At 41.4% G+C, this 22775-nt stretch overlaps 1 protein-coding gene and 1 long non-coding RNA gene across 8 annotated transcripts in view; one reads left to right on the forward strand and one right to left on the reverse strand.

Annotated features, from left to right (window-relative positions):
- EPB41L4A (erythrocyte membrane protein band 4.1 like 4A) overlaps window positions 1-22775 on the forward strand; it is a 258199-nt gene that overhangs the window by 208030 nt on the left and 27394 nt on the right. For 5 of the 7 annotated variants that reach the window (XM_067731450.1, XM_067731446.1, XM_067731447.1 and 2 more), the window contains exons 14-18: window positions 4494-4584; window positions 7088-7171; window positions 8141-8254; window positions 17016-17063; window positions 18159-18236. In XM_067731450.1, coding sequence (XP_067587551.1) covers window positions 4494-4584; window positions 7088-7171; window positions 8141-8254; window positions 17016-17063; window positions 18159-18236 — 415 coding nt within the window. The remainder of the gene's footprint in view (window positions 1-4493; window positions 4585-7087; window positions 7172-8140; window positions 8255-17015; window positions 17064-18158; window positions 18237-22775) is intronic. The other 2 variants (XM_067731445.1, XM_067731449.1) reach the window with 2 other exon arrangements.
- The window catches only part of LOC137221567 (uncharacterized), a 33555-nt gene continuing 26668 nt past the window's right edge, over window positions 15889-22775 (reverse strand). The window contains exons 2-4 of the long non-coding RNA XR_010942064.1: window positions 19132-19185; window positions 16760-17046; window positions 15889-16246 (exon numbers count right to left, since the gene is read on the reverse strand). This is a non-coding gene — a long non-coding RNA (uncharacterized lncRNA). The remainder of the gene's footprint in view (window positions 16247-16759; window positions 17047-19131; window positions 19186-22775) is intronic.

Below are 22775 nucleotides of genomic sequence, written 5' to 3' on the forward strand. Positions count from 1 at the left end.
ACGATTTCTTCAGCCTCAAAATTTCTCCTGGAGCAACGCCTGAAATTCCGTTGTTATCAGTTAATTATTTTAGTTAATATTTGACTCTTCCTTTTTCTCTTTAAAATGGAACTATGGGACTTCCCTGGTGGCGCAGTGGTTAAGAATCCGCCTGCTAATGCGGGAGACGTGGGTTCGATCCCTGGTCCGGGAAGAACCCACATGCTGTGGAGCAACTAAGCCTGTGCACCACAACTACTGAAGCACATGCACTCTAGGGCCCGCGTGCAACAACTACTGAGTCCGTGTGCTGCAATCACTGAAGCCCACGCTCCTTGAGCCTGTGCTCCGCAACAACAGAAGCCACCACAGTGAGAAGCCCGCGCACTGCAGCGAAGTGTAGCCCCTGCTCACCGCAACTAGAGAAAGCCTGTGCAACAACAACGACCCAATGGAGCCAAAAAAGAAAGGAACTATTCTGTGACTAATTAATACATGAAGACATGAGCCCTTTAGTGTGGTTGGTTTGTCAGATCACCTCTTCTCTCTAGTCCAAGAATCTGAGCTAACGTAGGAGGGATGGTTCTGGAAGGTGGGATGATGAGGGGAGGAAACATTTGGAAAAGGAAGGCAGTTAGTGCATGTCAGCAAAATGGAGTCAATAAACCTAGATGATGCATAACCATCGCTCTCACCTTTGTGGATTTCAGTAAGCAATATATAACCTAACTTTACTTAATTGCTTAGCTTTCTTCTTAAATGGTAGCAGTATAAAAAAAAATCTCACTCATTTAACATAATTAGGACAATGGTTAAAATACAGTGTTTTAAAAATGTAGTTATTGGGACTTCCCTGGTGGAGCAGTGGTTAAGAATCCATTTGCCAATGCAGGCGACACGGGTTCGATCCCTGGTCTGGGAAGATCCCACATGCTGCAGAGCAGCTAAGCCCATGTGCCACAACTACTGAGCCTGCGCTCTAGAGCCCACGAGCCACAGCTACTGAGCCCACGCACCACAACTACTGAAGCCTGTGTGCCTAGAGCCCGTGCTCTGCAACAATAGAGAAGCCACCACAATGAGAAGCCCGCGCACCACAAAGAAGGGTGCCCTCCACTCGCCGCAACTAGAGACAAGCCCGTGCGCAGCAACGAAGACCCAACACAGCCGAAAATAAAATAAAATAAAATTTAAAAAGTAGTTATTACTTTTAAGTGCATATTTAGTAATATAAAGCTAATAGGTATTGCCTAATTAGGGCTTTTTAAGAACCCTACGTTCATGAATAGAATAGAGTAATTTATAGTTAAATATGAATATTATATGAATGGATACTTCAGAAGTGCTCCCACTGAGTTAAGGCTTGTAAGTAGCTTTTCTCCTTATAGTCTGTTTTCCTAGTAAGGCTTTTACACCATAGGCTTGTCCAGTTCACATAGCTATAGAGGAGGAAAATACATATAAACAGATTTTTTGGTTAGTAGTACACTGTTTTGAATATAAAAGAGCCATAAATTAAATTGTATTACCCTATCTAGTTATGATGTGTATATGAGAGTTATATGACTAACATATATACCATTTTATGTTAGTAAAATAGTCTTGTCAGTCAAACAGTTTATTTTGAAGAAGCCTGGCTATGGTGTTTGTGAGTGTCTGAGAGAGAGCTTGTGTGTGATTTTTTTTCCTGAAATTCTTTGGGAAAACCATAGATTTAGTGTTTGATGTCAAGAATTATGATTTAGATATTGTGAATAACCCAATGTTGGTTTCTTTAAGAAAAAACGCATGCATACATAGTTTGAAATTTTTCTATTTTAAGATAATGCTCAGTTTTTGATCTACCTGTTTGTTAAGTTTTTGGAAGCTTCGGAAGGAAACCAGGTGAAAGTGATCAGGCAGCCTCACTTTCCCCAAGGTTGTTAGACTAAGACTGCTCAACAATATTATGGTTACCAGGCGGGAGAGGGAGGGACGGGTAAACTGGGAGATTGGGATTGACATATACACATTACTATATATAAAATAGATAACTAATAAGGACCTACTGTATAGCACAGGGAACTCTACTCCGTACTCTGTAATGAAAGAGTAGATATGTGTATATGTATAACTGATTCACTTTGCTGTACAGCAGAAAGTAACACAATATTGTAAATCAACTACACTCCAACAAAAAATAAACAAGCCAAAAAGCAAAAAGAAAAGACTGCTCAGCCTGGGAAATAGCCTTGGGTACATGAAGGTCCCTTGCAGTATAAATTAGTAATACCTGCTGAAAACAATACCACATATTAAAAACATGTATTCAAAACAATTAAAAATATGATGTTGGGGTAATTCTGTCTAGGGCACAAATGAATTAATCCCTCCTGCCACTGTCCCAGGGCCATACCACATGGAATTCCAGTTTTGAGAAGCAGCTCCATCTGAAATCTGCACCAGAAAATTTGGGAATCTGCCTAGGTGATTTTTATTAAGGGTTATGGCAAAATAGACAGTGACTGGCCACTCTGATGTCTGATAGCACATGGGGTTGTTCACTGGAGTTGGTTGTGTTCCACTTATTATACCTGGTGAAATTTCCCGTAGATCTCAATGTTATTGTTTTCTAATGCCTGGATTCTGAATGTTGCTCCCACATGAGCGTACCTTTAATGCCACATATCTTCAGGTTCACCTTTTCATTTCAGGGTTCCAGAATAGGAACAAAATGCAGATGTTGAATCCATGTCAAATTCCTTGTAATAATAGTTTTGGGAGCTCTTATTTGAAACCACTGTTTTCTTTCTGTGTTCAAGGTGTATGCCTTAATGTTTATCATTCCTGATGAGTAGCCAAACCTGCCTCCAAGTGTTCTGGAGGGAATGGCCAACTTTGGGGTGCTCACTTGTTTCTCTTGTTGTCTTTCAGCGTTGGTTGCCCTTGAGAGAGAATTCTTCTCTTAGTTGGCTATTAAATATTCTTCTCATTGGACATTCTTTTTTTTTTTTTATATAATATTTATTTATTTATTTATTTTGGCTGCGCCAGGTCTTAGTTGCAGCATGTGAACTCTTAGTTGTGGCATGCATGCAGGATCTAGTTCCTCGACCAGGGATCGAACCCGGGCCCCCTGCATTGGGAGCACGGAGTCCTACCCACAGGACCACCAGGGAAGTCCCCTCATTGGACATTCTTTTCACTTCTAAAGAGTCTGTTTCTCCCAGTGGACCCTTAATTTAGACTGATTTTTGAGGATGAGATGCAGGTGGTCATGGAAGGCTGTGTATTGTGGTGGCTTAGAGCTAAGACTCAGGAGCCAGACTGCTGGGTTTTAAAGCTGCTCCCCCCCCCCCCCCCCCCGCAACTTATGAGCTGTGGGACCTTGGCAAAGTCCTGTTTTTCTTATCTTTAAAAATGGGGATAATATTAGTATCTACCTTAGAGGATTATTTTGAGGATTATATGATTAAAAAGACCCAGAAGTACTTGGGGCAGCACCAACACATGGTTAAGTGCTCAGTAAATATTAGCTCTTATTAGTATTACAGACTCACCTCACGACTCGAAAACCGTTAGGGGTGATTACTCTTTGGATTGAAGGACCTGATCCGTGGACATACAAGATGCCTTTCTGAGGAAGACGCACCTGCCTGCCACATGGTTAATTGAACAAGGGCTTCGGACATCCCCTCCCTGGTTTCCCCTGTGCCTCCCAGAGTGAGGGCCACACCGCTAGAGAAAAGAAGACTACTCATCAGTGCTGCACATCTCACCCCTGCAGGCTTATCTGCCTCCCTCCCAAGAATGGGATCCAGACTTCCTGGATGGGCCCATCTGCTGCACTTTATTTGGATCATGATTTCCAACGTTGTGTCTGCTGGGGGCTCCCTCTGCTGGTTCATCTAGCGTGTATGCAAATCTGCGGAATAAAAGCTTTTCAAAAGTCAGTTTCAGACCTTAAGGGATATTTACATTAAAAAACACATTTGAAAACTTTTTTTTAATGTGAGCGATACAACTCACGTCTATATTCCTCTGGTTTTGCCGCTTGCCTTACGAGCTGGAATATTTTCAGGTTCAAAATATTCTGGATCGGTTTGATTGAGAATGAGGGTTGTCATGGCCTGCCAAGAAACAGTAACTTTTTCACAACGTAGTTATCAAGCACCGATTGGAATGGCTTACATTCCAATATAATAGTACTAAATATCTTAGATTCTTATTTTAACAGTTGATGTGGGGACTTTTTTAACTCTTCAAGTCTCAAAAGGTACCATTTTACAGGGGTGCCATAACCTAGACCCCTTTGGACATTGTTACGTTGAGGGCTTAGTACATTTCAGAAAATAGTAACTCAGATTTATTGGGCAATTCATTATGCATTTGGAATTAAAATTTATCAATACAATGTGCCATGACATCCCTAAAGTTACATTTAAAAATATGTTTTTGCTTCTTTGTGTTTCTCTGACCACTATCTCCTTTCTTTTCTTCTCCACTATCTCTTTCTTTCCCCTCTTTGCTACTAGGATCAGACAGCATAAATCGGGTAACTGTAAACATGGAAAATGGAGAAAATGAAGGAACAACTAAAATTATCGCACCTTCACCAATAAAAAGGTCAGTCGGTTAACTGAAAGGACACACCACTATATGCTGTCACAGAAATGCTTTTTTTTCTGTTGGCAAGGTTAAGAATCTTTTCACTCTGATAATTAACTAGTACTTTTGATGAAAAAAACTCTGTGGGCAAAAGAACACTTTAAAATGCCAGTGAAATATAAAACATCAGGGTATGTCCCTCTCATTTGAAGGGACAATGAGGGATACCTGCTGTCGTAGCGTGATAAAGTCACAGATAGTGTGTGGTCTGCCTTCTCTGAGCAGAGTGAAAATTCCATGGGATTTTTTAAATGGCATGATATAATGGACTAACTCAGAGGGACCTGGGAAGTAAAGTAGATCATATTCACGTTCAATGTACTGCGTTCATTACAGCGATGCATTGAACTGTGGCCCTAGAAAGAGGATTTATAGCATTTAGAGGCACAGGGTTTCAGAAGGCAGTGATTGCATATGTATAAAGAGTCGTCATGGTCCTCTGCACCAATTTTCCCAGCAGCCTCCCCCAGCAGAAAGACCTTCTCTTAATATATTATGGGGATTGTTTCCCTGAAAGATCAGCCTTGTTCTCTGTTAAGACGCTCTTTCAGCATCACTTTTTCCTATCTCGAATTATGTTCATATAACAGGATGTTACACATACAATAAGTAGCTTTCATCAGCTCACTTCCTCTATAGAGACTGCTCCACATGCATCATGGAGAAGTCCAAGCAGTCAGAAATACATGACCTTGAGAGACTTCTTAGATCATCTACTCCATCTTTCATTAGTAAATACCGGTGTTTTCATTCAACTGGGTGGTTGTTACTTGGAGGGATATAGTTTATGATTTCTCAGCAAAATAATTCTAAGTTATGAAATTTCTCAGAGTTGCAGGGTGTCCCCAGGGTTTTGCCATCATTTTGTTTTGTTTAGTTATAGGACGCTCCCTGTACAGGTTTTCTTTTTGGAATGACAAGTTCTTTGCTTTTGCCTACACTTTCGTTTACTGTGCTTCCCTTAGTCAGCCTCATGGCTGTGGCTAGTGAGTCATCTTAATCTGTATGTACAGGATATGCTTATGGTAAGTCCAACATAAGAACAGTAATCTTGCATGAAATTCAGATCCCAAGGCTTTTTAGAATGTACAGGAGTTCAATCCCCTCTGTAACTGCATTCTTGCCCATAGGACTGATACCTGAAGGGCCGCCAAATTTTCCTACTCAAGTTCCAGATGAGAAATAGCTCAGTCAGTGAATGCAATTAATTTGCCCCCCAGGATTTCATTATTCTTTCGCTGCTCTCTCAATTTCCCTTTCATCTCCCTACTGCATTTCTCAATCTCCCTTTTCTCTTTTCTTTCTGATTTATTAAACACACTCAAACTCTCTACTGTTGTATTAAATCTACCATATTTCTTTTCCTCATTTCAAAAGTAAGGTTTTACTTTAGAAATTTGATCTTCCAAATATTTTTTAACCTTTATAAGAGTAATATATTGCTCATATATAAGTAAAACATACCTACTATCTACTAATGCTCTGTTACGTGCCTTTGTCAAATATCTAATTTTTTAAGCTTATGTTGTATTAATTCCTATATGAATATAGTATGCTAGGGTACAAGTTTATTTTCATTTTTTGAAATGACCTTGTTATTTTCTCTCCTCTTTCTTGACTGTTACAAAGAACTCTGCTATGACTATATTCCAGGACTATTAAATAGAGGATTCCTCAAAAAGCCAGGGTTAAAAGTGGATTAAGAGTTAAGTAGATCTATCTTTTTCTGAAGTGGAGTCTCCCCGGGAAGTGAGAGGTGACACACCTCCCCTACTCCCCTGGTGACAGAAGAGTTCTGATGAATCCTTTCCTTGTGTCTCCCATGTGTTTCTAAAACAATTTGTTGGGATTGAATAACAACTCAGTTATATTTACATTCTTAGGGCAGAAAGATAATACTAGGTCAGGAAATAGCATTTGAAAGTCATTCTGATTTGGAAGGATGAAGCCAAGATATGGCAGAAGCTGGGGGCAGAGAAAGTCAGTTCCGGTAGCCTGAACCTGCCCAGAGCTGACCAGCCTGCATAGATTCAGACCCAAGGCCAAAGCCAGCGGTCTCTGACCACTGCTGAAAAGAGGGAGCCAGCTTCATGAGCCCAGATACTCAACTTTCCTTTCTCATCAGCCTCTTTTCTTCGCTTGCTGGTACCCTTTTTTCCTGTCCTGCAGGTGGACTCTTTAGAAAGGTTCTTAACAATTGATGACTCGGCATTTGGTTGACATAAAGAAGTAAAACTAGAAAGAAAGAAGGGGAAAAGAGACCCCCAAAGTACTGCTGGAAACAAGTATTTTTTTAAATTAAGGTAGCCACTTTATATTCTTTCTGGAATGAGTCACAGGTATAAATAAAAACACATTTTAAAACATTTGTTAAATAATTTTACTGAAGAAATAAGCATGCGAGTTAATTTCCTTTTATTTTCTAGCTAATTTCTACACTCTTTTTGTTTTTTAATTAAAGCTTTAAGAAAGCAAAGAATGAAAACAGCCCTGTTACCCAAAGAAGCAAATCTCATGCGCCGTGGGAAGAAAATGGCCCCCAGAGGTAAAGAGAATCATTGTCTTTATAAAGGAGAACAGTATAAAAGGGGTTAGCAATTGCAGCTTGTTAAATAATGGAATCCAACTGCTTTGTGGCTGGTGATGGTTAACTGTGGACAAGTCAGTCAGATTCCTAAATCTGTGTGACCGAGAACTTCTGAAGTAGAGGTCAACAGGATGTGTCCTGACGTGAAACTTTCTCCTGGAAAGACAGAAAGGAAAATTTGTATATACTAAGAAACTGCCTGAAAGAGCATTAGGATGGCTTGGTGGTCATTAGAATATGCGAAATGACATATAAATGGTAATTTTCCCAATTTCATAGTTCTTGTAAAAACTTGAGTTGAAAACTATAGCTAATGAATAGTGCTTCTGGTAGACCTTTATTCCTAGAAATATAGAAATATTTAGTTTCTTTTGTTCACAACTACCATACCAGGAGCAGACCTGCATCATAACTTACTGGCCATATAGTTACGGTGGTTACAGGTCTGACCACACAGTGGTTCAGATTCTAGCTCTGCCTCTTTCCTAGCTACTCTACTTGGCTGCTTAATTAAACATTCTGTATTTCTGTTTTCTCTTCTGTTACATGGGTCTAATAATTGTACTTTGGTGATTAGGGTTGATCTGGAGAAAAGCTGAGATAATGAATATAAAGCCCTCAGCTCAGGCAGCACCTGGCATGTGGTGGTTTCATCATAAGTGCAGATTGTTGTTGTTATTGCCATCATTTGTGTGTGTTGATTTCTTACTGTTGAAGGCCAGTGAGACAAACCCGTTCTTGCAAAATGAAGATTTTTATGATTTGTTTACTTCTCTTTCCTTTCAAGAAATCTTGTCAGCAAAGAGAACCATGTGCCCATGATCCAGTATTCTCCAGGCAGTCATGAACACTTCCCTAGATCCAGGTTAGGGTGTTGCTCCTCCAGGCCCTCTGCGGACATCATTGACCTTTCCTCTTCCACTCCAGCGGACTCTACAACTCCCCGAACGACCGCACGAAATCTCCCAAGTTCCCCTATGCGCGCCGCCGAAACCCCTCGTGTGGGAGCGACCATGACTCTGTACAGCCCACCAGGAGGAGGTAAGCTGAACGACCCTTGGTTTTAAATTCCCAACAGAAGCTCTGGATCCCAGCTGCATTTTAATCACAGGTTACTCTCATAGTATAATGATTGTTTGTCTCCCCATGGTAACAGAGAGCTTATGCTTTCAGCTTTTTTTTAAACATCTTTATTAGAGTATAATTGCTTCACAATAAGGATGTATGTTTATGTTTTGTTTTTAATTGAGATAAAATAAGCTAGGGGTCCTGAAGCATTTCTCTTAAACAGCCAGAGTTTCAGAGAATAATTTCATAAAATATTGATGGGAACTCGCTTTCTGTATTGTAGTTAAGACTACATTTTGAAAAATGTATATAATGTATTTTGAGAATAGATATTATATAGTATATATAATATGTAGTGTATATAATATATATTGTATAATGATACATGTTAATATATAGAAGATTTAAATGTTTTGATCTGAGAAGATAGGATTATGTTTAGAGAGAAATCTCTTAGTGGAGACTGAGTGCTTAGCTCTCAGGACTGATATTGTTGCTTAAACTTGAGTAAAACCCCTTTCAAAGAACAGAGAAAATGAATCCTGTTACCTTTTACCCAGCAGGTCACATTGTTTGTCTGATTATATTTGTGTGTGTGTACTTAACTAAAAAAAAAATCATATCTAGCAGTTTTGGACTGTCTCTGCAAAGCAGCCTGGGCAATATGACAGGTCCAAGAGAGGAAGACCTAGAAATCACTTACCAGAGAAACTCATTTCACTCCTCCCTGACGGGGACTGTGTTTTACTTCGTGTACCTACATAAATGGTATTTTATAAGTGACTTATAATTATGAGAAGTTCAGGTCGTGTATTCAGATAACTGTCAAGGTTCTTTTTGTATACACTGTAGATTTAGAAAGCAGAAGCCCTTCTCTTTTCTCTGCCCTTGTTCGTACTCACTTGCTGGTCCATCCCTGTTTGATGTCTTCTACGTCTGCCAGTTTCCCAGGGTCTTCATCCCCAGCTTTCTCAAACCAGGTCCAACTTCACTGAAATCCTTTGGTGATTAAGAAGGGAAAGGTCATCACCTTCACCTAGTAGGACTGAGAAGGGGGAGCTGGATCGTGAGCAACACGATTAGATAGAATAATGGAAAAATAGCTTCCATTTACCATGTTCCAAGTACTGAGCAGATTACGTGCTATGTGTTATCTCATTTAATCCTTATGATACCCCTATAGAAATTGGTGTGTATATCATTCAGTCACTAGGCCTTTCCAGCAGAGAGGGATTAATGCAGGGATTGGTACACAAACGTGGGCAGGACTGAAGGAGCAAAAGGCAGAGAGTGGTGCATGTCTGTGACCTGGACACTGTGCGGCCAGGAGAGACGGGGTGTCACCCAGAGAGTCAAGGCTGCTTCCGCCTTTCAGCTGGCCCTCGGGTGCCTGTACTTGCTGCTGGCACTGCCGGGGGCTCCGCCACTGTAGGAGTGACTCTTGCTGCCACTGCTAGAGGTACCACCGCCATAGCTAACACTGTGGAACCGCCAGTTGTAAGGAGTGCAACAGTGGGTGCCACAGGTGCTGCTAGAAGCAAAATCACTTGCCCTTTCCTCCTGCCTTCAAATCTCTCCTGAGTGCCTAAGTGGCAAAGGAATCCAGGAAGATGTGATATTAAGGCCTCCAGTCTTGGCAATACAGGGGACATTAGCGGTGGGTCCAGATGGGACTGAGAACCGATGGAAAATCCCTGGCCCAGCATTATTATGTCACGTTTACAGATGAGAAAACAGGCTTGGGGAGAAAATGGTAGCTGTTCCTTGTGGGTAACTGTTCCAGTCTAGAAGTGGATCCAGGTCTGTACATCTGAAAAAGGCAGGGATAATGAGTCATCACTTAAGGCAGGGGAATAGATTTTCTGCCCTCCTTCCCTCCCAACAATTGGTTCATCTTGGACAACACTTAAAACCAAGGCAACATCACTGGGAAACACTTTAAAGTGTATTTGTGTGTATATATGTGTTCAGGGGATGTGGGTAGTGGGAACTGCTAAATATATTAAGAATTTGGCACTGTTCGATTGTTAAATAGATAGGTTTTTATAGTTTTTCATCCTAAATTATTAGTGTACCTTTTCAGCATTCCCTAAATAATTACACACATTGAGCAGATGGTCATTTTTATTTTAATATGCTTGAAAATGAATTTATCAAGTTTTTACATTATTTATAAAAATTTACGTTTTTTTCCCCCGAACAAATTGCTTGAAATAGTCGGGAGCACACGTATTCCCAAATCCAGACTTAATGACTTTTTTACTGAGATACGTTTTCTGCTGGCTTCCTGTGAAATACAGAGAAGTAATTGTGGTGCGTGGACAGAGGATCCTTTCATTGGCACCATCCAGAGGAAAGGCTTTTGATTTTATAGAGAGTCTTTTTGTCTGAGCATCAGGGCCTCTGTCTGGTTCTGTGTGGTACTTGAAAGGTCTCTTATTGGGCATGTGTGTTTTGAGGAGACTAGACGTTGCGGCATGTTGGTATAAAGAGCTAGAGCTCATTCTTTGTTTCTTTCCCCTCTAAATGCCCTATAATTGCCCTGTCCTTCTCAGTCTTGTTTTATTTTCACACATATTTACCTTGCCCTTGAGCACAAATCCCTGCATAGCTGGATAAACTCTGACATTTAAAACCGAGATTTGTCATCAGCATGGAGAAATCCCAAGGACTTAAATTTAAGAATAGAAAATTCTATTTTGCAGTGCATGGCCAGGATAACATATTTTGAAAAACATATCCAAATTTTCTATTTTGCCAGTTGTTTGTCATTAAATGGATAAATCTATCAAATTCTGGCTGAGTCTAGAACACTGATCCTTAACCTTTTTGGGTGATAAAACTCTCTGAGAATCTGATGAAATGTTGGATTCATTCCGGAGGAGGAAAAAGTACTTAATTAAATACACGTACAAATTTTCATAGAATATTTCAAGGTTCATGGAGACCCTGAAGCCTGCTTGTTTAAGCAGTCCTGTTCTAGAAGAAGAAGGCTAGCATACTTCCTAGCCAGTACAAGTTATTTTCAGCCCTGTCCATTTTCACACTCAGAAATGTTAATTAGTGCCTACTTTATGCCAGGCACTGTGTTAAACAGCACTAGAGAAAGTCCCTGCCCTTTGGGAGCTTACAATTTGGGGAAGAAATACACGAATCACACAAATGCCTATGCAGTTATAACTTTTCTATGTCCTTGAGTGGGGAGTTAATAGGGTGCTTAGAGGGATTTATAAGAACTTGTTATTGTAACCTAACATGTCTCCAGAAAAGTACACATATCACAGGTATAACAGCTTGATAAATTTTAACAAACCAAACACTTGTGTAACCAGCACCAATAGGGGAAGTTTTGCTGAGTCCTTGAGTCAAGGAGGTCGGGGAAGTGTTCCCTGAGGTTGGATTCTTGAGCTGGGTGCTGAGGCCAGAGCAGGCAAGAAGAGGAAAGATCATTCCAGGAACGGGGGCAACATATTCAGGGGCCTTGGGATGGAACAGAGTGGGGAGCAAGGCTGAAAAGCCAGTGTTGCTCAAGCACTGAGTGAACAGAAATGTGTTGGAAATGAGCCCAGAGAGAAAGATGAGGCCAGATCTCAAAGGACACCTGGAGGGCTTCCCTGGTGGCGCAGTGGTTGAGAGTCCGCCTGCCGATGCAGGGGACACGGGTTCGTGCCCCGGTCCGGGAAGATCCCACATGCCGCGGGGCAGCTGGGCCTGTGAGCCATGGCCGCTGAGCGTGCACATCCGGAGCCTGTGCTCCGCAATGGGAGAGGCCACAACAGTGAGAGGCCTGCGAACCGCAAAAAAAAAAAAAAAAAGACACCTGGACTTTGTTAAGGATTTTGGTCACTAGACCAGTGGTTTTTCTAAGGGGGTGATACCACAGTTGCATTTGTATTGGGTAAAGGTGATCCCTACTGTCCTGTGGAGAGAAGGTAGGAGAAGGTAGTAGGGGAAATAGATGAGGCAGCATATGAGTCCTGGCGAGAGAGAATGGGAGCTTGCGCTAAGGTGGTGATGTGGAGATATAAGGAAGTGAATTGTTTTGAGACCCTGTAGGAGGTAAAAGCAGTGGGACTAGAAGGACCAAAATGAGGGGTGAAGGAGTGACAGATGTCAAGAATGAGTCCGGGCTTGTGCAATTTCATGGATTGAGGTGTGATGCACTGAAATAAGAGCCACCTGGACATTACAGGCTCAAAAAGGATAGCCCTGAGTTTGGTTGTTGATAAGTTGAATTTGTGGTACCTTTGAGACGTCCACATGCATGATTTACATGGATTGTTGGATATAAGTCAGGAGCTAGATTAGCCATCTGGACTGAAATATAGATTTCTCGTAGGTGTTAGTTGAAATATGAAATAGAACTGAGGCTGTCTAGATAGACAGTATGGATAGAATGCAAAGACAAAGCCAGTGATAGAGCTGTGAGAAACTTTAGCATTTATTTGCTATAGTTGAAGAGGATTAATTTGTAAAAGAGTTAGAGAAATTGTGTCCCTGTGAAAAATGAAGAGAGTGAAAAATCTGGTTACTAAATAGCTTCCGTCTCTCTTCATTCCCAGACTGCTAGAAGCCAGGCTTATATCTTCTAGGCATGAAATTAGAAAATCTCACTGTAGGATATGGACAGATACTAGGGGAAAGGCCTACAGATAGCAGCTTTCAAAGGATCCTCCAATGAAATGGTTGAGACTACCCATTTTACTTAGCTCCACATTGCAGTGAGGCCATCAGTTAACATGCACTGCACCATCCAGAGGGTTCCAGTCTTTTTAGTGCCTAATGCTTAAATACGAAGAGAGCCATAATCACCTGGCACTTGAGGATAGCATCTCTTTGGAAAGACAGAGACTGAACCAACAATTAGGAGTACACGTGTGGGAGCTCACAGGAAATAGAGACAATATAAGGAACAAAGAAAAATTTCTAAAAAAGTTTATTATCTTTAGAAAAGTGAAAACTGTGGTATTGAAAGGAAAGAGTGCATAAGAGTTTTCAGATTTTAAATTCGTGGGGTAGAATTTTACATAATTAATAGAAGGTTTGGAAGATAAAGTTAAGGAAATCTTTCCCAAAGTAGAACCAAAACAAAACAAAACAAATCCATGGAAATAAGGATTAAAAATGATCGAACCCAGATATCAATCATTTGACTAATAAAATTTCTAAGGGAAAAAAGACAAAAATTGCAGGAGAGGAAACTATTAAAGAAATAGTAAATACAAAAAAAAAAAAAAAAGAAATAGTACAAGAAAATATCGTAGAACGGAATGATTTAACTCTATAGAGAGAACCCACTGAGTATTTGTCATACTAGATTGAAAAATTAGATCCATACCAAGACCATTAAATTTCAAAACATTATAGATTAAGAAAGAATTTTTAAAACTTGGTGTCGGGGAGGAAAATGGGAGAGAAAAGAAAGTCCATGCACGAATGGTGACAAATCAGAATCATGGCATTGGGCTGCTTAACAGCAAATGCAGGGAAAGAAGATAACGAGGCATTGCCTTCAAAATGCTGAAGGAAGATTATTTTCAATTTAGGATTCTGTGCCCAGATAAACCATAATTGTATGTGTAGAATAAAGACATTGTCAGAAATTTCAGCTCTCAAAACAAAAAAAAATAATGTACCTGCCACGCAGTTTTCTCTGTCAATAAGTTCCACCAAAACCAAGACAAGAGGCCATGAGACCTGGAAATATGGGAACCATCCAACAGAAGCAAAAGGAATTCCCTGGTTCATGGTGAAGAGAGTTAATCAAAGTGACATTTGTGCAGCAGTACTAGACAGCAGGCTATTCAGATATGAGCAGGAGGGCAGAGGGCTCCAGGAGGGATATACATGTAACTTGCAGATTATCTGAGTATTCGTGCATCTCAGGAGGAGCTTTGCAGTTTTCTCAGAGTTGGGATGAAGAGTCAGTGAGAAGCACAAGGAAAGCTAAGCAGCTGATAGGTATGTAGAAAACTTGGCAGTTATCATCGCTAAGAAAAACTTAAACCCATACAAGAATGGAATTGTGTTCCGAAACACTGTTTAGATCGTCTGTGAACAATACTTATATAATTGTGTTTACATATCAGTGTTATGTTATTTGATATAATTATGTTAGGAAAATGGGAGAATGAAAGTCGTGAATGTGGCCTTAAAGAGCCATGTCTGCCCTGACTGGAGTGCAAAGGCACGTGTAACAAAGGGTAAGGAAATGGAGACCAAAGGGCATAGACACCTCTCTCAAGAAGTGTGGCTTTGAAGGAGAGAGGAGAGACTGGGCAGGAAATCACGGGTGATGTGGAGTCAAAGTAGGTATGTGTATGTCTAAATAGGAGAGACTTGAGAATGTTGAAAAGCTGGTAAAAGAATTTGCTAGGAGGACAAGTTGAATATATGTGAGCGATAGGAGGGTAGTTAATGACAGTCACTGAGTAGGTAAGAGGTGATGGGACCCACACGGCACAGGTGAAGGGACTGACCTTAATTATAAGGACAGTTCCGTAAATAAGAGAGGGAGATGTTGGTCAGTTTTATTTTTGGTAACAGGAAGAGGAAAGAGTTCCCATCTGATGGCTGGCTCCTTTTCACTTTGGAAGGAGAACACAAAGTCATCTGCTGAAGCAGTAGAGGGTTGCGAGGTGAAAAGAGTTTGAAGAGTACTTAGATCAGAGAAAGGTGGTAGGATTGCTGGGTCATGTTGTAGATCTACTTGAGGTTATGCAAATGGATTTGTAGTGTAGCTAATATGCCCTTTTACGTAACTTCATCCGGCACTGCTCGGCCAGCTTTTGCCGGCTGGCTCAGAGAACCTGGAGAGTTGGATTCACCCATACTTGGGGTTTTGACAAAAAGACTGAACAAAAAACAGAGTTGGAGGAAGTTTCGAGTACTGGAATACATGTTATTGAGATGATGGAAATCTGCGCTGAGTCAGGGAGGGAACAAAAAAAGGTGAGGAACTGATGGAAATTTGCAAGGTCTATAGACAGATGGTACTACTGAGGTCAAAGAACGGTAGAACAGAAGTCATTGAATAAGCAATAATAGTAATACTAATAATAGCCAGCATTTATTGAGTGCTGACAGTGGGCCGGGTCCTACTCTGTGCATTTTAAATATATTAATTCATTTTATCCTCATAACAACCCTGTGTGGGAAGTATTATTAAAACTGAGGCTCAGTAAGAAGTAATTTGTTTAAATCACACAACTTAACAGTGGATGGGATGGGCTTCACATTCAGGACTACAGAGCCCGCATATTTAACCAGAGTGCCCCATCGAAGCTGTTTGAAGGTAAATAGGAAGTGGTATTCAGGAAGGAGAGGAGATTTCAGTCAGAGAGCAGAGTGTTTGTGGGTGGTGACAGATGATAAAGTCCAAAGTGTGACCATGATGGGGTTGCTGAGTTGTAGTGAAGAGGTCATTAGAGACGATGACAAGGGACGTGGAGGCCAGGGTGTTGGAAAGGGCATTTGGGTGAGAGCTGATGTCAGATTATGGCAGAACTTGGCTTGGTTGATTGTGTTACTGAATTGGGTTTGTTTGCCCAACTTTGCAGCAAGCCCAATGCTGAGATGCCAAGGTTTGCTTCAGAGAAACAGTTTATTCACGAGACAGCCAAGCAAGGTGAAGGGAGAACAAATCTCAAATCTGCCTCCCTGAAGACAGGGCTTAGGGCTATTCATGGGATAAAGAGGCAGGGTGGTCTGAGGCGTGGGGAGACGTGACTGGAGGTAAGAAGAGGGAGGTAATTGGTGGTCTGTGCAAATGTAGTCGAGCTTCATGGCTCTTCATAGGACACATGTTCAAAAAATATTGGAGTTCACATGTTCTGAGGGTGGAGGTTTTGTCCCTCTGACATCAAAAGGTCATCCATTAGACACTCACGCAAGCCCAGTTGAATGGTGAGTGGTTTCAGCCGGTCTGAACTGGGCAAGAACTAATTCCAAGTTCCTGAAAAACAACTTAAGCAACCATTACTATTGTGACCCATATGTCAGAGGTGTTATGTATAAGGAAGCTGTGGACATCTAGTTTAAAATCAATTGAAAGCACACGAGGCAGGACTTCCCTGGTGGCGCAGTGGCTAAGAATCCGCCTGCCAATGCAGGGGACACAGGTTCGATCCCTGGTCCGGGAAGATCCCACATGCCGCGGAGCAGCTAAGCCCATGCTCAACAACTACTGAGCCTGCGCTCTAGAGCCCGCGAGCCACAACTCCTGAGCCTGTGTGCCACAACTACTGAAACCCGTGCGCCTAGAGCCCACTGCACTGCAATGAAGAGTAGCCCCCGCTTGCTGCAACTAGAGAAAGTCCGTGCGCAGCAATGAAGATCCAACACAGCCCACTTCCCCCCCACAAAAAAAAAGCATGCGAGGCAGGTAAGGTTTGGTGGGCCTAATTAGGTTAGCACTTGGTTTCACTTGCAGACCTAGGAACTACAGATGAGCCCCTTCATTGGATGAATGGAACTTACCAGACACGTTGTGCATAGTTATTTATGGTCTGTTTGTAGCCCCTGCTAGATTGCTGGCTTCTCGAGGCCGGTTGGTATTATGTTTCTGGGGCCAGTTGTAGGGCTGAGCATATGTGTGTGACTGCCGTGTTTGGTGAACGGATGACTCTGTAAGGGACCTACATTAACTGAAGTGAAACTCATTTTGGTATGCTTTCCTTAGCCAACTGATAATTTTCTCTTCTCCTTAATGTCTTCGTTTGTTTGTTTTCCATAGGAAAGCCCATAACAGTGGTGAGGACTCAGATCTAAAGCAGAGGAGGAGGTAAAGAAAACAAATTGGAAGGCGGGTCAAGGGAGAGGGAGGGGGCTTAGCAGATTAGCACAGCGCAGACCTGAGGCAGGAGTGGGGAAAATGTTTTGTTTTATTAGTGGCTGCTTTAAGAGTATTGTAATTTTTTTTTAAGAGTATTGTAATTTTTTTAACTTTGAAATATCAATTTTGGCTTCAACTGGTTCTCAGTCTTCCTTTCTTAACATCCTTAGAAGTTTCTCTTTTTTTCTTTTTTCTGCTCCTTTTGCCTTAGAGGAGCTGTCTCAGTTATCTCTTTTTGTTTCTTTCTTTCTTTCTTTTTTTTTTTTTTGGCCGCACCGTGCGGTGGCATGCAGGATCTTAGTTCCCTGACCAGGGATCACACCCGTGCCCCCTGCAGTGGAAGCGTGGAGTCTCGACCACCGGACCGCCAGGGAATTCCCTCGGTTATCTCTTGCTACATTAAAACCACCCAAAACTTGGTGGTTGAACATAACAACAGCCATATATATCTTGTGTGATTCTGTTTGTTAGCTAGTCTAGCTAGACCCTGGCAGAATGGCTGGCAATCTGGGACCTCTCTCTGTCTGTGGTCTCTGCACCTGGCTAACTTAGGTGGCTAGAAGGAAGCAGAAGCTACCAGCCCTGTTAAGAGACTGTCCTAGAACTGGCAGAGTATCCCTTACACCTTCTTCTGTTGGTAAAAATCAGTCACAGGACCAGCACAAATTCAAGGGGAGGGGAAATAAACTCTCCCTTTCTCCATGAAGGTAGGGGTTTGACAGGACTTTATGTCCATATTTAGTCCACCCCAGGGACTTTTAGCTTTTCCACGTCAGAGTTCTGTTGGAAGTATTTGTTTCTGTGGTCCCTTCAGGGAGCATGGTGACATTTGCTTTAATCTGCTCTCATTTCTGTAGACATTCAGATGCCTGGCTGAACAGAGAAACTCTGACTGGGAGAGGGTACGACAGCTACTTATGTTTGGATTAGTAATTTTACTGCAGAATTAATTCTAAAGAACCAACATGAACCTTTCTGAAATTTTTCATTTGTCATAAATGTGGGTTGTGTTTTTTTTTCCTTTTGCTCTTATTTTGTTTTCAGGTCGCGCTCACGCTGTAACACAAGCAGTGGTAGTGAATCAGAAAATTCTAATAGAGAACACCGGAAAAAGAGAAACAGGTAATATTGGAAGGTCGTGGTTAACGGGAACTCTGAAATCAGAGGCTACCGCTGGTCATAGAAGCTGTGTGTCCTATGAATTTCTATGCCTGATTTTTCTCATCTGTGTTTAAGAAGGAATCTGGCATGATTTTAAAGCACGGTTTTAGGAAACCTCAGCTCTTTGGACTGAGTTTCTTATCTTTATAATAAGATGATTAAACAATTTGACAGTGAGGTTCCTTCTTGTTAATAAAAAAGATGATGACCTATATTTAGGTACAACACGTGGTGAATTTGTTTAAGGCTGGTAAGAAATTTTACCATTTGTAGAGCGATTTCTCCCTGAAGTGTCTTTTAACATGACATCACTATCCTTTGCCCAGCCAAAAAACGAGACACTCATAGTTGCATAGTTTCAGCCTTATGTATGTGTACATGCAAATACGTGTTTATATTCGTGCCAGGCGCACACAGTTAGATGGGTAAATGCAATTAGTTCATATCTTTAAGACTTATTCTTAAGAGCTTGTTAATAACATGATTTGACATGTAATCAATGTCAGTGATGGCTTAATGCACTAATCAGTTCTTCCTAGTTCTGGAATACTTATTTGAAAACAAGTGATCATATAATGAAAGAGCACCAGGTTGGCGAGGTGAGGGATTTGGTTACTGGTTATGCCAGTTTCCAACCCAGTGGTTCTCAAATGGGGACAGTTGTCTTTCCCTGTGTTCCCTGAGGACATTTGGCAATGTTTTGGGATACTTTTGGATGTCACAATTGTAGGGGGGGATTGCTGCTGGCTAGAGAGGCTGCTAAACATCCTCCACTGCACAGGACAGCCCTCTACAGCAAAGAAATACCTGGTCCCAAGGATGTCCGTAGGGCCACTGTTGGGAAACCGGTTCTCACCTGACGTGGAGTCTTGCTTGGTTGCTTTATTTTTCTGGGCCGTCTTTTTCTCCTCTGTAAAATGAAGAAGTTGGATAAGATAATCTCCAAGGTCCTTCTTTAGTGCTCAGAGCTCTTGTGCTGGTCATGCATTGAATTGGCCTCCCTCTCTAACTACAAAGCCTGTATAATAACAGCCCAGATAGCATTATAAGAGTGGGCCATTTTCTTAGGAAGCTTTCCATGTGGAGCCTTCTTAGGGGCTGGCATCACACTAGATAGAGGTGAGATCTCAGTGTGTAAGGACACCTTTCTCAAGGAAATGATTTCAGTTTCTTTATCTATAAAAAGCCAAGTGTGGAGGGTAGATCTCCCTCAGGTACCCTCTTTGTGCTCTAAAATTCAGTATTTCTGCATAAACAACACAAAATAAAGCAAAACTAACAAACAGAACAGCCTCCCTCCCCCATTTGTACTTACTGATCAAGCCAGTATCTTAATAAATATATTTCTGTTTTGCTTGGTGTATTCTAAGTTGAGCTCATAGGTGCTCTATTCTCAACTTCTCAGAAGGTAACCTGTTTAAAAACAGTGTCTTTTCAGGCCAAAATGCTCACGGTGACATTTGCTATTAAAATGAAACACTATTTAAAGGTTGCCAACAAGTTCCTAAATAGCTCATTACTGATCTAGGGGCACTGGTTTCAATATTCCTTCTAGGTGTTTTCTCCCTCTACCCCAGTTTCTCCTCCCACCCCAATTTCATGAACAATTTTTTAGACTGGCTTTCTTTGTACTGTATTTTAGAATGATGGTGGTTCTGAATGTTTAAATGCAAATGTACTTTGTAAGGCTATTAATGAGAAATTGCTTTCAAAACACACTGACACAAAGGTTTTCAAAATCATTTCTTTTACCTGCAGAGATATTGCCCTAGGGTTATACAAGTTGCCTGTGTCTGTAGAAGATGAGGTCTGGACTCTAGCTCTCAGAGGCATAGCAAAAAGTGGGCAGAGGAAGAAACATGTCTTGCAGTTCCCATATCCACTCCTGAAAATCCTGGTGTGGGTACAGTGTGCAGAGAAAGATGGTGCAACACATTACACTGCCCCTGGGTGCCACGTACCCATTACGCAATGCTGCCGCTAACCCCTCCGTCCCATTATTAGCCTTTAAAATTTTGCCAGAACCCAGTCATTCCACCTCGGGGTACAAGGGTCTGAGTATTTATACTGCGGCCCTGCTGATGGTCCCATTACAGACACAGTATGTCTTGTGTCTGTAATGAAGGGTTGTCAAATGATGTCTGACTTTCTACTTTGGGGGAGAGAATGAATCTCTTCAACCTCAGTTGTCCTTCCTTATTTTGGGCGGGAACGTGACCCAGCCAAGCTCTCACCGGCGTCTTTTGTACTTTTATTAAAGGACTCTGGTAACCCTAGAATGGGGCAAAGTGAATCTTGAACATGTTGATGTTCTACTTCCTGCCAGCAAAAGGTCTCTAAATGCAGACCTGGATGCTTCCTCACTTTGGAAACCAGAGCCTGCACCCGACACACCCCACTTTCCTGTCTCCCCAGGGGAACTGTAGCCTGAGGCAGAGGAACAAAGACTGTGCGCATTTGCTTTTCAGGCACTGTTTTGAAGCCCATGAAGTGTCCAGTGGAACTCTGGACAGAGTTCCAGAGAGACTTTCTGGAGACTGTGTGTGGTCTTTGGGATGCTCTTTCCTATGCTACTCTTTCTTGCCGTTTTTTTTGTTTTTGTTTTTGTTTGTTTGTTTAACATAAGGAAGGTCTCTCCTGTTAGGTTGGAGATAATTCTGTGTAAATACTGTTTTTTCACTGTGTCTACCCATTGGATTTTAAGCTGCCTTGCTGTTCCCATGGATGACAATTTCAATATCTCAGATTTTGTGTTCGGAGAAACACAAGTTAACAAGACAATGTTCACAGATCAACTTTATCCAAAGCAGTAGTTGTGGCTTTTAACAACCATGAAAAAAAAATCATAATCCCCATCGACTCTGGAAGGCTAGTATCAGAAACAAGGATTGTTGTTTAGATTCAGTTTTAGAAAAATATAACTGTAGATAAGCACCCCCTCTGTCAGTTTTGGGTCTAGAGCTAATGAGGCCAGATGGTGAGGGCTGTGCAGTAACTGCAGGGTTTCATTCCACAGAAGTTTCCGACAATACCAGAGGCTTCGAGCCTCCTTTGGGGAATTGTTTATGTCTTTCTTAATCCCCTTTCACTTCAGTTGTTGCTTCCTTACTGTTTTCATAATGTGCATGGGTACCTACAGTTCTCTAGATTTTAAGATTTGAGAAAATAGATTTTTCCTCCCTTTGTATAATACCTGGAAGTTGGAGCACAGTTTCTTGTGATAACATCTCAGATGACAGAAAGTCCTTATTTTCCCCTCAGTGTCTCTACGTACACCCTCATCTTCATTTCTCTTCTCTTGCCTCCCTTTTTACTATATCACATTATTTTTCCTCACCCAGGTCCCTTTTTTTTCTTTTCTTAGCTTCTTTCTCACTCTTTCTTTCCTGTCTTCTCTGACTTCTGTCTCTGTTTAGGAGCCAGTGATGTGTCAAAAAACCCCCAAGGGTGTGGGTCAGGGTTTTGGTTCTGCCATGTTCTGCTGTTTGACCTTGGGCAGCTCATTTAACAAATTTAAACTTAGCTTTCTCATCCCTAAAATGGAGTGCATACTACCTGATCTGCTTTCTTGAATGAGTTACTGCAAAGACCAAATGAAATCTGAGAGGTGATAGCACTTTGGTGGAGGGAGCCGGACAGTTTACTATCTAATTTTGGAGGCACTGCCTCTTCCTTTGGCTGTCCCCACCTCTCCTACACCCTCTTTCCAACCTTTTCCACTTTTCTTTTAACCTTGTCTTCCATTTCCCCATCTACCCTGACTTTACACATTTGTATTTTCAGACCAGGTATTCTTACCCTCTGATTGATGGGTAGGTTTTAGGGGTCTCATAACGCCAAGAAATTGTATGTAACATTCTTTGTGTTTCTAAGTATACAATTTTCTGGCGATAGTCTGTAGATTTAATCAGATTCTTAAGGGGGTGTCTGACCTCCAAAAAGTTATGAAGTGGTGATTATGATCTAAATAGTGAGAGATAGATTGATATTGGGAAGTGGAATTGGTAGGATTCAATTCACTGGTAGGATTGAAAACTAAAAGGCTGCAAATTTCTTTTCAGATTACTCTTTGTTATACCGATTTGGGAAAAAATCGGTTGAATTAAATTCATCAAATTAGAAACCTACCAAGTACAAAGCAGCATGAAGTTAACGTGAATATTAGATTGCATTATGTTTTACTCGTTAGAATTTTGAATCTTGTACCTAAGATCAGAAGGGTCAGTCAGCTGGTCTTTATGGGTTTGAGCCCCTGGGCCATGCTCAGGACTTGCCCACAGTGTATGTTGAAGGAGGACCTAAGAGGTAGACCTATCAGAGTGAAGCCTTTCATAAACCAGCTTTCCCTGAAAATACCTTGAGCTTAATAAAATATCCTTCACGTTCAAAGAAACCGGTCTGCAAAGTATCCTTTGTGCTGTTGATGAAAATCAGCACTCCTTTGGGCATTCACCGGGGAGGATCTGTGGATTACTCAGTCATTAGCTTTGATGTGTTGCT

Source organism: Pseudorca crassidens, chromosome 3 (genome assembly GCF_039906515.1).
Source record: "Pseudorca crassidens isolate mPseCra1 chromosome 3, mPseCra1.hap1, whole genome shotgun sequence".
Classification (NCBI taxonomy): domain Eukaryota; kingdom Metazoa; phylum Chordata; class Mammalia; order Artiodactyla; family Delphinidae; genus Pseudorca; species Pseudorca crassidens.